The 12428-nt window shown below is 33.8% G+C and overlaps 3 protein-coding genes across 3 annotated transcripts in view; 1 reads left to right on the forward strand and 2 right to left on the reverse strand.

The window, feature by feature from the left end:
* Positions 1-507, forward strand: part of LOAG_14773 (zinc carboxypeptidase) — a 3181-nt gene extending 2674 nt beyond the window's left edge. The window contains exon 7 of the mRNA XM_020448853.1: positions 197-507. Within this exon, the coding sequence (XP_020301031.1) occupies positions 197-241 (45 nt within the window). The 3' untranslated portion in view covers positions 242-507. The remainder of the gene's footprint in view (positions 1-196) is intronic.
* A 152-nt stretch (positions 508-659) lies between these two features.
* LOAG_08521 (queuine tRNA-ribosyltransferase) lies at positions 660-3277 on the reverse strand. The gene is made up of 8 exons (XM_003144052.2): positions 3172-3277; positions 2799-3027; positions 2625-2735; positions 2256-2353; positions 1996-2150; positions 1348-1513; positions 1112-1259; positions 660-1009 (listed from the first exon to the last, which is right to left on the reverse strand). The coding sequence occupies exons 1-8, from the start codon at positions 3228-3230 to the stop codon at positions 815-817; spliced, it is 1161 nt and encodes a 386-aa protein (XP_003144100.1). The 5' UTR covers positions 3231-3277; the 3' UTR covers positions 660-814.
* A 1105-nt stretch (positions 3278-4382) lies between these two features.
* On the reverse strand, positions 4383-8034 carry LOAG_08522 (hypothetical protein). The gene is made up of 9 exons (XM_003144053.2): positions 7900-8034; positions 7129-7225; positions 6915-6994; positions 6614-6775; positions 5861-5998; positions 5561-5645; positions 5294-5412; positions 4972-5169; positions 4383-4670 (listed from the first exon to the last, which is right to left on the reverse strand). Exons 1-9 carry the CDS (start codon positions 8017-8019, stop codon positions 4575-4577), a joined length of 1095 nt encoding a protein of 364 aa, XP_003144101.1. The 5' UTR covers positions 8020-8034; the 3' UTR covers positions 4383-4574.
* Positions 8035-12428: the final 4394 nt, after the last annotated feature.

Raw genomic sequence — 12428 nt, forward strand, 5'->3', positions numbered from 1 at the left:
TTTTTTTTTTTTTTTTTCTTTACAAATATCCCCATAAGATCCAACATTTTGTTGAAATCCAATTAGTTTGAAGGATTTCAAAATTTTTCAGAAATTTCAGATTCCAGACAAAAATATATCGAAAATATAACAAAATCAAAAATATGGTAAACGTAATTGTCACTAACCAAAAAAAAAAAGAAAATTGATGTTTCAGGAATTCGATATACCACAAAACGAAATTCTAAACGAATTGGAATAGCAATAACACAACCAAATGGATTTGACATATCAAAGAAGAAAGCCAAACAATATCCAACAAAAATAAAAAAAAAAATTGTAGTCATGACTATTTGTCGCCTACATGTTAAAGCAATGTTTGGATTTCGGTAGAAATCTCTTACTGATGATGTGACTTAGAACAATAAAGTTAGGATTATGCTAATTTATTTGTATCTTATCTTTAACTTCTTCCACACATGTAGGCAGCAATATATTTGTTCGGATATATTGGCAAATAAAGCGCGGTATCTTGTATGATGATCTTACACTTCTCGAATTAATCACTCTACAGAGTGTGAGCAATAGCTTCATATTTAATCTAATACATTAAATTGATTGCATTTCCAATCCAAATCATAACATTTCATACTTTAAGCCTTTAGCTATGAGAATGTAATGGAAATTTATATCCCTGTAAAACCATAATCCCAAATTTTGACATTCAAGGATTGCATGATTTATGATTTTGCAGTGTAAACAAGGGAATAAGAGAAGTATTGTGTTTAATGTTAAAAGTTTTAACAAAAATGATAAGTAACAATCACACATATATTTAGATTTCGTAATGCATGTGAGCAACTGCATCACGAACCCAATTTGGTGTGTTACCATCTGGAAACTGCTCCAACAAAAATTCTTTTAAAAATTCTTGTACTGCATCTGTGTCGATTGCAGTGCGCAATCGTTCCATGAGATCTATATGATGCTGCAGATTATGCACTGAGATAATGTGACATGCAACAGTTTCCTGCAAAAATTTTTTCTTTTTTAATGTAGACTTTAAATTGACATCTCTCTCCCTCTCTCTCTCTCTCTGTTCGATTTTTCCCCATTAGAAAGCAAAATGTACCTGATTTAGTATGGAATGAATATAGGCTCGTGTATAACTTCGACAAGAATGGCATGAACAACTATCGTCAATCGGTCGAAAATCATTTTCAAATTCATTTCGAGTAAGATGCAGCATACCTCCACGTCGCACAATTGCTGTGCCAAACCTTCAAAATCAATTCATTGCTTCGTAAATTTCAATTTCTTGAAAATTTATTATTAAGTATTTCGTAATAAGCATAATGAATCGAAAACCTTGCGGTACGCGTTGGATAAACGCAATCGAACATATCGGCACCCAGCAATGAACAAATCACCAAATCAATAGGCCATCCGATACCCATCACATATCGTGGTAGATGCTCTGGTAAATTCTCACAACAGCATGCAACAATTCTCCAAAATGAATTTTTATCTTCTCCTGTACATTGAAATAAACATTTCATTCCAACATTTTCGAGATGAAAACCATTCGCGAAATGTTACAAAGTGAAAAAAAAAAAGTGCTGTGAAGTCATATATGTAAAATCAGTGGGGAAAAAAATTATCGCAAGTCTAACTAGCATGCAGCTTAAATTGGATATTTTTACGGTTAACATCATAAGCCTCTTTCGCTCAAGTTTTAAAGGACCATATTCAAAAGGCGTCATTAGTGTAAGCGCACTGAGACATTTTGATCGATGTTTATAATCTATGGAACGGTTAAACTAAATTTGGCAATGTTGCATGACGTATAGGATCTATTCGTCAACACTAATGTAATGACAAAAAACTTCCCGCTACTTTTAACAAAATATAGCAGGCAGTAGTGAAATATGAAATGAGGTCTAATAGGTAGAATGTTAGAAATGCATAAAAAGTACAAAATTCCATGAAAGAGAAAAAAAAGAATTAGTGTCTTACCGCCACTTAAACCACCAATTGCAATGCCCGTTTCCGCTTGCTGTACCATAGCTGTAGCACATTTTTTCCGAAGAGAAAGATCTAAACCACCTTGTACGATAGGAAATAAGGCTTGATCTTTCCTTGTATGCGCACCACGACAACGTTTCAACCATCTGAAAAAAATGAAATGCATGAACTAAAAGCCGCTTTAGATCAATATTCCATTGATTTTTCAAATTTTAGTGGACTTGTTCAGTCCTAGGTAATAATGCACACACCTTATCGATCGTTCCATTGCTTCCTCAACGATGGGTCCTTCACGAAGTACATGTATTACATGATCCAACTGCATTACAATATCAGCTCCCAAGTCTTCCTGCAACAGTTCCAAAAGAAAGGAAAGAAAACAAAGCTTTGGAAAAGAATGGCTTGCACAAATTTATACCAAATTTTTTTTAATCACTCAAGTACTCTTGCTGAATAATAGAATGCAGCACAGAAGAAAAAATAAGCAAATAAGTAAATAAATATACAATAAGTAGACAAATAAATCGACTTGGGTAAAGTGATCGAAAATTCAAAAATTTCAAAAAATGTACCAAACAGGACTGATAAGGGGAACAAAATTGAACACTTTAACCTCTTACCTGTATCTGTATGCTCGCTTCAGGACTCAAAATCATCTTCTCACCGGTATGCGGACTTTCAAAATTGACTCCTTCCTCGTCCACATTCATTAAATCATTCAATGAAACCATCTAAAAAATAGCCGAATGTAATAAATCATGAAATTTTAAGTCTCAACGAACCCAAAAATATACCTGAAAGCCTCCGGAATCAGTCAGAATTGAATACGGCCAATTGATAAAGGAATGAAGACCACCAGCTTTACGAACAATTTTGTGACCAGGCCTGTGACCCAGATGATATGTATTACAAAGCAGCAAACGAAACCCCATTGTTGAGAGCTGTTCTGGTAGCAAACCTTTCATAGTTCCTTGCGTTCCAACCGGCATGAACACAGGAGTATCAACATCAGCACGCGATAACCTTAAAGTATTCAATATCACCAATAAATCCAATTTTGCTGCCAGCCAGCTTTCATATCATATCTTTTATAGTCCATTTGTCACGAAGTCTCACACTCATCACTGTATGAGATATCTGAACACATCATTATCTCCAGAAATTTACCTGAGTCGTCCATGACGAGCCGACCGCACCTTTGAGAGTATCCTGAAGTCCAGTGCCATTCATCCAAACACAGAAAAAGTGTGTGCCCTGAACGTACTAGCTGAAAACTAATTTGTCTAAAAAATACTTTATGCGACTAGAAATCAAGCCAGCGCATCTTCCTCAAATAACTCAGATACGGTACACCTTCACCAACAACTTGCGTAAACGTTCGACACTCAACCGGAATCCTGGTTAATTCCCGTACATTTAAAATAAACAATACGACAAAGTATCTGATATGTTCATTGTTCTCATCCTAAAATCCATTCTTAGTTTGATCGTGTGAATTCAAAGAGCTTGAACAACCCGACTTTATTCGACTATATAAAAGAGATAAATGCTATAACGATAATCGCTAACAGGGTAAAATTAATTCAAATAACCTACACTTCCAATCATAACGTATAGCAAGGTATCTTTGATTTAAAAAAAAAAACTGATAAACGAAATGTAAACACTGGATCTGAAGGAAAAAAGAAACAAACAAGGTGCTTTTCACATGAGGATATATGTTTATCCAGTAAACGAAAGTACATTTGGACATAGATGTTGATGATCACATCTTCGAAAATACATTTTTGCAACAGTTTAACGAATGAATAATCCCTATTCTTAATACACTGCATACACTTGTGCACACGTACGAATAACGATTTGCAGTACGTCAGTTCTATAATTTATTGGTATATCGATGCACAGATGAAAAAGAAAAAAAGTCGAAGCATTTGACGAAATAATACACAGATCACGATAAGCATACGGGATGATAAACTAAAACTACATTAAATGAAAAGATGAGGGAAAAGAACATCCCTTGTAATACTAGGCCATATGTGGCACAAAAAGAGTACTTAGAAATTCTGCACGAAAACTATCAAAATTTGCTTGAAGAAATGAAATTTTTGTTTCAAGTCCAGTAAGTTATCTCACCTCTCCTTAAATTGAAGCTAAAATTATAGAAGACAAAAAGGTTGAACAACATGTGTCAACATGTCAAATACGTAAAATTAAACAGAAGAGGTAAGGTAAACATAATGGAAAGGTGATTCATTCAGCCTTCCTAGCATTGGTAAGGAAAGAAAGCAAATATTGCTAACCCAGGGCAAATTATATTAAAATCCATCGAAAAGAATTCATTATTTAGCTCTTTGTAATGGACCATTTCTGGAGTTCGAATAGTTAAATTTTGATCCAGAGTAACAGTGATGGATAAATTTGTAGTAATAAATCTTTAACAGTAATATGCTCATCTTGAGATGAACAAAAAAAAAAAAGGATCGAAAAAAAAAGGATCAAAACCGATCAAAAACAGAACGACCAAAACCCGACGCATCTCAGCAACAAATGCATTTCAACAATATTCACGGATTCACAACGGGTTCGAGTGCCGTATTCGGATCGCATACTTCCAGAATTGCGCGTCCCTCAACCTCTGACATACTCAACTGTTTCAACACCTGTAAAATATGCTATTGTTTGGTTAGTCGAAAAGGAAACGAAATCCTGAGTTAAGTAATAAACCCTTACCCCGTAATCAAAAAATTCTGTCACATAGAATAACGGCTACCAATTAATAAGGAATATATCTTTTCCGATCGGGTTTCATACCTGAAAGGTATAAAACCTTTCCGTTACCAAGCATCTCCCACAACCTATATTATTATTAGTAGTAGTAGATAGAGGGAGTTTTTTATCCTTGTGAAAATTATAAGATTCAACGACAGGGATCAGATTAACCCTAAATGACTGATGGCAAACCTGTGATGCCTGATTGACCGGATAAACTCTGTAGTCCGGAGCATCTATCTGTCCTCCAGCAATTAAACAAACAAGATTCTTGAGCTGTTCGATGGAACCACGTGTAACTCCCATGATTGCAAGACGATTACGAGCAACGAGTTTAATAGGAAGCTGTACATCGAGACCCGACAGACCACCAACAAACAGCACACCACCCTAAACATTACTTTAAACATTCAAGCATGCTTGTATTTATGAGAAACTTGAATGTAAATACAAGTCATAAGTTTTGCTAGATTCAATTTAACTGAGAAATTTCAAAAGGCTAATGAATGTTTACCTCAGCAAGGCATTTGAGCGAACGAGTAACAGTACGTGGCGAAGTGACGAAATCGAATACAACTTGAACACCCGTACGAGCAACATCTTTAGTTCTCATAATGAGATATTCCTCAAATTCTGGAAGAAAAATTTTCCACATCTATTCAAAAGATTCAACGTAAACTTTCCCAGCTTCCTTATGAAAGCTGACATACATGTTACAAAATATGCATTTTGCGACAACCATTACTCTACAGAGTATTCTGAAAATAAAAACTGAACCAACCAGAATCATCCCAATGCACGACGAAATCCGCACCATTACGCTCAGCAAGACAAAGACGTTCTTCACGAGCATCTGCTACCATAATCTAAAATACTCCATAAAATGAAAATTACAGTTGAAATATCTTGCAAAACAATCAGTACACCCATCAATTCGCAAATGTGATGGTTACCGGAAATGCAACTTGTCATAAATCTGTCTTCAAATATATCATTGACATCATATTCCAATCGTAACGCCAAACTGAATCAGTAAATATTGCTGTACACAAACAGTAAGAAATGGAAGAAGTAAATTAACCTTAATTTTTCTTTCCTGATGTCCGGAAAGAAAATGTTTTGCCAACTTCAGTAACCAAAGTCCTAAACCACCAGCACCGACGATGAGGATGTTGCAGAAACCTTTTGACTGTGAAAATGCTTCAACAATTGGACGTGCCTATAGGAAAAAACAAAAGCTACAATTTTTGGAGAACAACAACATGTAAGTAAGAAATATGGATAAAGAATTAAGGATGTATACACGGAGCATCGGATGATTATGCATGTTAGTGATCATAATTTTTGAAATTAATGAAACTTCCGATCCTAAAAGACTGAGACTGCAAAATCTCTAAGTTTATTATCCCTTCGCATCAGATTATAATTGAAAAAGAAAGAAAGATTGAAACCGAAGTAGTTCAGTGCAAAAAACTAGTAGAAAAACAACATACTAAAAACCTCCATTTCTATGAAACTATTCACCTTATCGTTATAACCCCTATTACTATCATAGTACTGTTCTAGATATTCATTCGCCTGAAATATATCCGATATTATTAAGTTCTAGGCAAGTGAGCTACACAATAAATTCCTTCTACTTATAAACTAAAACCGCTTATGGCTTGAGGATTCCCTTTAAACTAATTGCTAAATTAGAACTACATTATGACGTTGTGTATCACGCTATTGAAAAATGTTCTTTTCATCGTTTTTTGAAAAACAAGGTTTGAAATGCCATTAGAGACATTAATTTGCAGGTCGAAGCATTCAAATGATAAGTGAACCGAATTACTTGAATAACAGCAGAAAGCGCCCAAGTAGCACCGGCTGGAAGGATGGAAGCGACATGCATTGATAGAGTATCCGGAATCTTGATAAGAAACTGCAGTGTAGGTACTGTGACATAGTCAGCATAGCCATGTTGGCACATTTCATCCGTTGGCCAAACAATTACCTGGAGTATGATCAGCAGTTAGGCAAGTATGTTTCTTGACCTCCGAATATACACAATAGACAAATACGATCGAACAAGTCAAAAGGACTGTGCAGATAACGAACTCTATAAAATGTGAGACTATTCATCGCAGACATACCTTGTCTCCAATTTTCAAGTCGAATTCCGCGCACTTTGCTTCATCACCAAATGCTTCAACTACACCAGAGACTTCATATCCTAAAAGAAAAACTAATTTGTTTGGAAACGTCATACGCGATAAACTTTTGAGGAACTGCAAAAGACAAATCGGAAGGTAATCCTGAAAAGAAGCACATAAAGCATCGAGTGCAATAATAAACAACAAAACTAACCTGGGAAAAGACTCGTGTCTTTGATGCCATTCGTAATTCTTGCCTGCTTCGTATTTGTAACTTCGCGATCCGTAAGACATACTCCAGCGTAACACACCTCAAAATTGTTGTATGATTAACTTCGTTTTCTGTTTCAAACATTAAAATGCAAATTATGTACCATTAATAAGACTGATGGATATCAAGGCAACAACTTGCGTATTATAAAAAGTACCAAACACGGATATTGCAAACTGATGTAGATTCCCTACAATTATTTGTCGACTACTACCTATGAGATGAGAAAAAATCCACCACTTTACTACCCATGAGAAAATTCACCACTTTTTTGACTTGTGCTTTCTGGCTTTGCTTAAACCTTCCTAAACATACGGACTATGTAGAGAAAAAATCTTAGAAAGAAATGCTGATATTTATCCTCTGCATAAACTGTGGAAGTAATCTAATAGCATTTCCTACTGTCTCTCTTTTTTCAACATTAAAGACTATTCCTACTTTTTTTTCTACATATTTTATCCTGAAATCTATCTGAACCACAAAGCCAAAACAACGAGGAGTGAACGATTAACATCAAGAAAATTCGTGGCTAGAAAACTGTACGAATGACTCAGTTGTATTACATCACATCAAATAATTCACGTGACAACTGTTATTATGATCTGGAGTTAGACATAATTATTCGTTATCTTCATCTTTAACTCGACATGACACATTGACCTCTGAATTATGTGCAAGAGAATGATAGAATAGAGGAGGAATTAACGACTGTACCTTAACACGAGCACCTTTCTCTGGAACATCAGGAATTGTTTCTTCTTCAAAGAAATGTACCTCCTTCAAATCCTTGGGTGAACCTAGTGAAATTCGACGATTTTTAACACCACCTGACATAGCTCAATGCTGCAAGAAAAATGTTGTGTCATTTCAACAAAAGAAAACGCTCTTGCAATAAGTCAAGGAAAAACGTATTGTCACCGAATAAACAAATATAAGTAAACATATGTTAATAATCACGAATTATTGATTATTATTATTATTATTATCTAACTGATTCTATTCTATAGCAGCTAACAGACACTTCTTCACGCGACATTTGAAACAGAAATTGTTAACTTCACGTATAAATTCTTCCTTCCTGTAACATATGTAATTTTTTAACTGCAACACGCCAATTGAAATGATTTTTCCTCTTCTCACGTATACATACAAACAAAAGCACACACATACACACAAACACACACACATACAAACACACACACACACACATACAAACACACACACACACACAAACACACACCTTCTAATCGCAAGAAAACTGGAACGATCCGCATTTTTCATCATTGCATATCGTGTCACAAGCAATTTGGTCATAAAATTTCGAAAACAACGAAAAATGGAAAGTAATTTTAAAGTCGAAAGGACAATATTCTAAATTACTCCAATAATTCGAAAAACAACACAATAGTCTATAAAAAGCAACCTAAATCAATCAATCAGAACAAATCGTATATAATCAGAAATAATAGATTCACGTATACACATACATATACATACATTATTAATTCCTATTGTTCATTCAACAACAAAACAACCGACCTTAGAGCAAGCATAAACAAGACAAAATTGAAATGTCTTAAGCATTTTTGGGAGCAATAAATCGACAAGCTATTCATCGTTTATCACATAAAAATTCTATAAAGAAATTGACAAAATCGATAACACTTTTTAAATACGTAAACAAACAATGACGAAAATAAAAGGGAAAAAATATCCGAAAGGAAAACTGGTGATGGTAAGCAAGCAAGAAGAGCAGCGTAGGAAGGAAAATAAGTGCTACACCTATGTATATATATATATGTGTGTGTGTATGTGCGTAAGTGTATGTGTGTGTGTGTGTGTGTTATGTATGTATGTGTGTATGAGTGATAAGTGCGGGTAATGTTTATGTCGTATTATGCCTTGAAAGTATGGCTTCATCTATTCTTTTGTTCTTGAAAATTGCACGAATACGTCTATCTTTTAATAAGTAAGAAATTTCAGAACATTATTATCAACCCATTCAATTATCAACTATCTTACTGTCATCTATCACACCATATTTTAAGCCTGTCCTAACCCATCTTACCCCCCCCCCCCGTACCATAACTGATCCCTTTTACCATTATTCTCCAATTACTGTAAGTTCTATCTTAATTCCAATTACTGTAACTTCTATCTTAATCCTTTCCCCTGTTTATTATTCTGCTCTACTCCATTCCATTCTGATCAATGCAATTCCAGCAAATTATGATATAACTAGCACTGCAAATTGCATTGCTTCTAGAATTTCATTTTCAAATTCATAAATTTCTCTTTCACAAGAAATGAAAAATGTTATCAAATTCCTTTTTCAAGTAATACCTCCATAAATGGTTAATATTATCAGAGGCTTTGAAAATCGAAGCATTCAGCTTCAGTCCCCAACTTTCTTCTCTTTTCATCTCCATCAGTTTGCTCAAATATTTTTAAAATTTTGTGCCAAATTATTAATCATCATTACGTACTCCCTGCCAAATGTAACGTAGTATACAACCATCATCCGTGATATGTACCATCGATAGTGTCAACGATCATATCACAAATGATAAAGTTTCCCAATGGTAAAAGATATCGTGAAATTTAAATTCTGATACGGTGATAAGTGATAAAACACCAAGACGTTATCAACTCAACTTGAAACTAACGAAAAGTGAAAAAAAGAAAAGTGATGAAATCTGTTGTTATTCGGCTAACGCTAAGATTTGATGATATGAGCAAGAGAACAATCTGTTCTTAAATTAATGGATGTGATTTTTGATCCCATCAGAAAAATGGATGAATGATAGTTCTATGAAGTGAGAGGGAAAATAGCACTATTCAGTAAGTAAACCAGAAAGATTCTCCTCTCATAACTTCCTTCTTTTCTTCTTTTTTTTCTCCCCTCCGAACTATGAAATATCCTCTGGATAATATTTGCTTATTTCAAAACAAAATGCCACTTCTCTCCTCATTCTTATTAATTTTAGGATATGATAAAACTACTCATTGCACTATCAAACGACACTAATCACATATTTACAAATGTAATTAAATTGAAGGGGAAGAAAAAAAAACAGTTACTTGAATTACAATTATTTGAATTCAAGTTGTTCGAATTACAGCTACTTGAACTTGATATGTTACAATACCCGCATAAATGTAAGCTATTAAAAATGACTTTGAAAAGAAATTATTTTACCCAAAAACTTTGTGAAATAAACCCATCCTAACCTCCCCACCCTCCCTCTCCATTAACTTTACAACAAACATCCAGAATTATCGAAACATTTATGATTCTGACTGAAGTGTTGAGATGATTACCAAAAAAAAAGAGAAAAGTGGTTGTGGCATCATCCAATGATGATATCACTTCACATTTCAAATGCAAAATTAATCATTCCCGTCAAAAAAAATCCTCCTTTTTTTTACAAAAAAAACCTTGAAAGTCACAAGCATTCAACAGGAAGAAAGTAGTGGGAAGAAAAAAAAGAGATAAAATCAATGATTTTATTACTTTCATAATTAGCTTAGTCAAGCTGTTCCTTTCAATACTTTCTTAAAAAAAAGAAAAAAAAAGAAAAAAAAAAGAAAAAACAAAAGAAAAAAATGTTTAGCAGAAGTTTTTAAACTCCTAGAACATTAACTGGGAGAACTGATGATATCGACTGCAACAAGTTACCTTCATCAAAGTATACAGCAGTAATAAGAGAAAAAAGTCGTTTTTTGTTGAATTGTAAATTTCAAAAAACCCAATAGTAATCCATAAAATGATATCAATAGTAGGACTGTACAAAAGTGAATCAAAAATCGAATCATTTGTTAAAAAACGATATAACGCAATCAAAAATTCGTGGATGATACCATAATATGAAATAGCAGAAAATTGGAAAATCTTTATAAAATTATGGAATAATACTAACATTCAATATCTAATTCCCAGCAATATCATTCATTAATAACTTTTGAGGTACCTACAAGTCAAGATATATTAACAGTGAATAGTGAGCAATAATGACTCGAATATCCAAACATCGACCAATTAATTCACTATAACGAATTTCAATCGCAAACACGTAATCCACTATTGCTATGAAAATTTTTTTAATACTGAAATGATTTTATATAATTTGCATTATATATACTCATAAATAACTAATATAATTCCCGATATTTCCCAAATATAACAGAAATCTTCAAGCATTTCACATTTTAAATTATCATTTCATTTCTAACTAAACAAATAAATAAGATATGGAAGCAAATTTAACAAATCCTTATTCCCATCTTTAATACAATATACGAAACAGTGGGAAAAAAAAGACAAAAAACAAAACCAAAGATATCATTTATTTTTTAAAAAAAAAAATATCATTTATTCAAATGAAAAAGTACAAATGAGAAAATGAATTAAAATTAAACAAGTAGTAAACCAATTGCAATTGGGTAAATATGAAATATATACTAAACGTAAAATGTTAATTAAATTATGTGATAAATATAGAAAAGATGAAGGATTGCTATCGATTGCAACAACAACAACGTTTAACCAACAATTCCAATGCTATATAGCTGCTGACATAACCGTAGTTGAAAATGCTACTGAGTAAAGTATCGGGGGGAGGGTGGGGAGGTATGGAGAAGCTGTGATCATATCAATCAGTGGGCTAAACGGGTGAAGGGAAAGCTTAAATATGAAGAGAAAGAGGATTGCAGAAAGAGTAGTAGATGTAACGCAGTTTTATTATCCTATTGCAGCATTGTCGAGTAGTATATCTCAATGATTGCTCAATAATTCTTCCTACTGCCCTACGATCTTCATTCCATTCTTTCTATCTTTCTATCTATTTATTCCCCCGCTACTTTCATGATCGGGATTAACTCAACCCGTCAATGCTTCCCGGAATTTTCTCTAACAACATCTCAATCCATTCATTCATCTAATCTAACAGACATACTTATCGATCAACTACTACAATTATTAACAAACATCAAGCACACCATCATCATTCATTTGGCTAAAATTGACTGGGCCTTCCTAAAAAACTCCCTCAATATATTGGGAATCTTACTCTCTTTCTCTCTCTCTCTCTCTCTTCCTCTCCCTTCTTCCTTCTTCCCTTTTTTTCTGCCTTCCTTATCTTCAATACATGCAAATATATTAACTGAAGAGCATGTCTCTTGATTCATTTGCCATTATCCCTCAACCACACACACACACACACACACACACACACACTACCACA

Source organism: Loa loa, assembly GCF_000183805.2.
Source record: "Loa loa unplaced genomic scaffold supercont3.306, whole genome shotgun sequence".
Taxonomy (NCBI): Eukaryota; Metazoa; Nematoda; class Chromadorea; order Rhabditida; family Onchocercidae; genus Loa; species Loa loa.

Excerpts from the sequence above, each read along its gene's own strand:
- LOAG_08521 (XM_003144052.2), bottom strand. The coding sequence starts at position 3,230 with ATGGCACTGGACTTCAGGATACTCTCAAAGGTGCGGTCGGCTCGTCAT. Across the intron at positions 2,151-2,255 it reads GCAATGGAACGATCGATAAG|ATGGTTGAAACGTTGTCGTG; the intron begins GTGTGTGCATTA and ends CATTTTTTTCAG. Across the intron at positions 1,260-1,347 it reads TATCCAACGCGTACCGCAAG|GTTTGGCACAGCAATTGTGC; the intron begins GTTTTCGATTCA and ends TTGATTTTGAAG.
- LOAG_08522 (XM_003144053.2), bottom strand. The coding sequence starts at position 8,019 with ATGTCAGGTGGTGTTAAAAATCGTCGAATTTCACTAGGTTCACCCAAG. Across the intron at positions 7,226-7,899 it reads AGAAAGGTGCTCGTGTTAAG|GTGTGTTACGCTGGAGTATG; the intron begins GTACAGTCGTTA and ends AACAATTTTGAG. Across the intron at positions 5,646-5,860 it reads ATCAGGAAAGAAAAATTAAG|ATTATGGTAGCAGATGCTCG; the intron begins GTTAATTTACTT and ends GGAGTATTTTAG.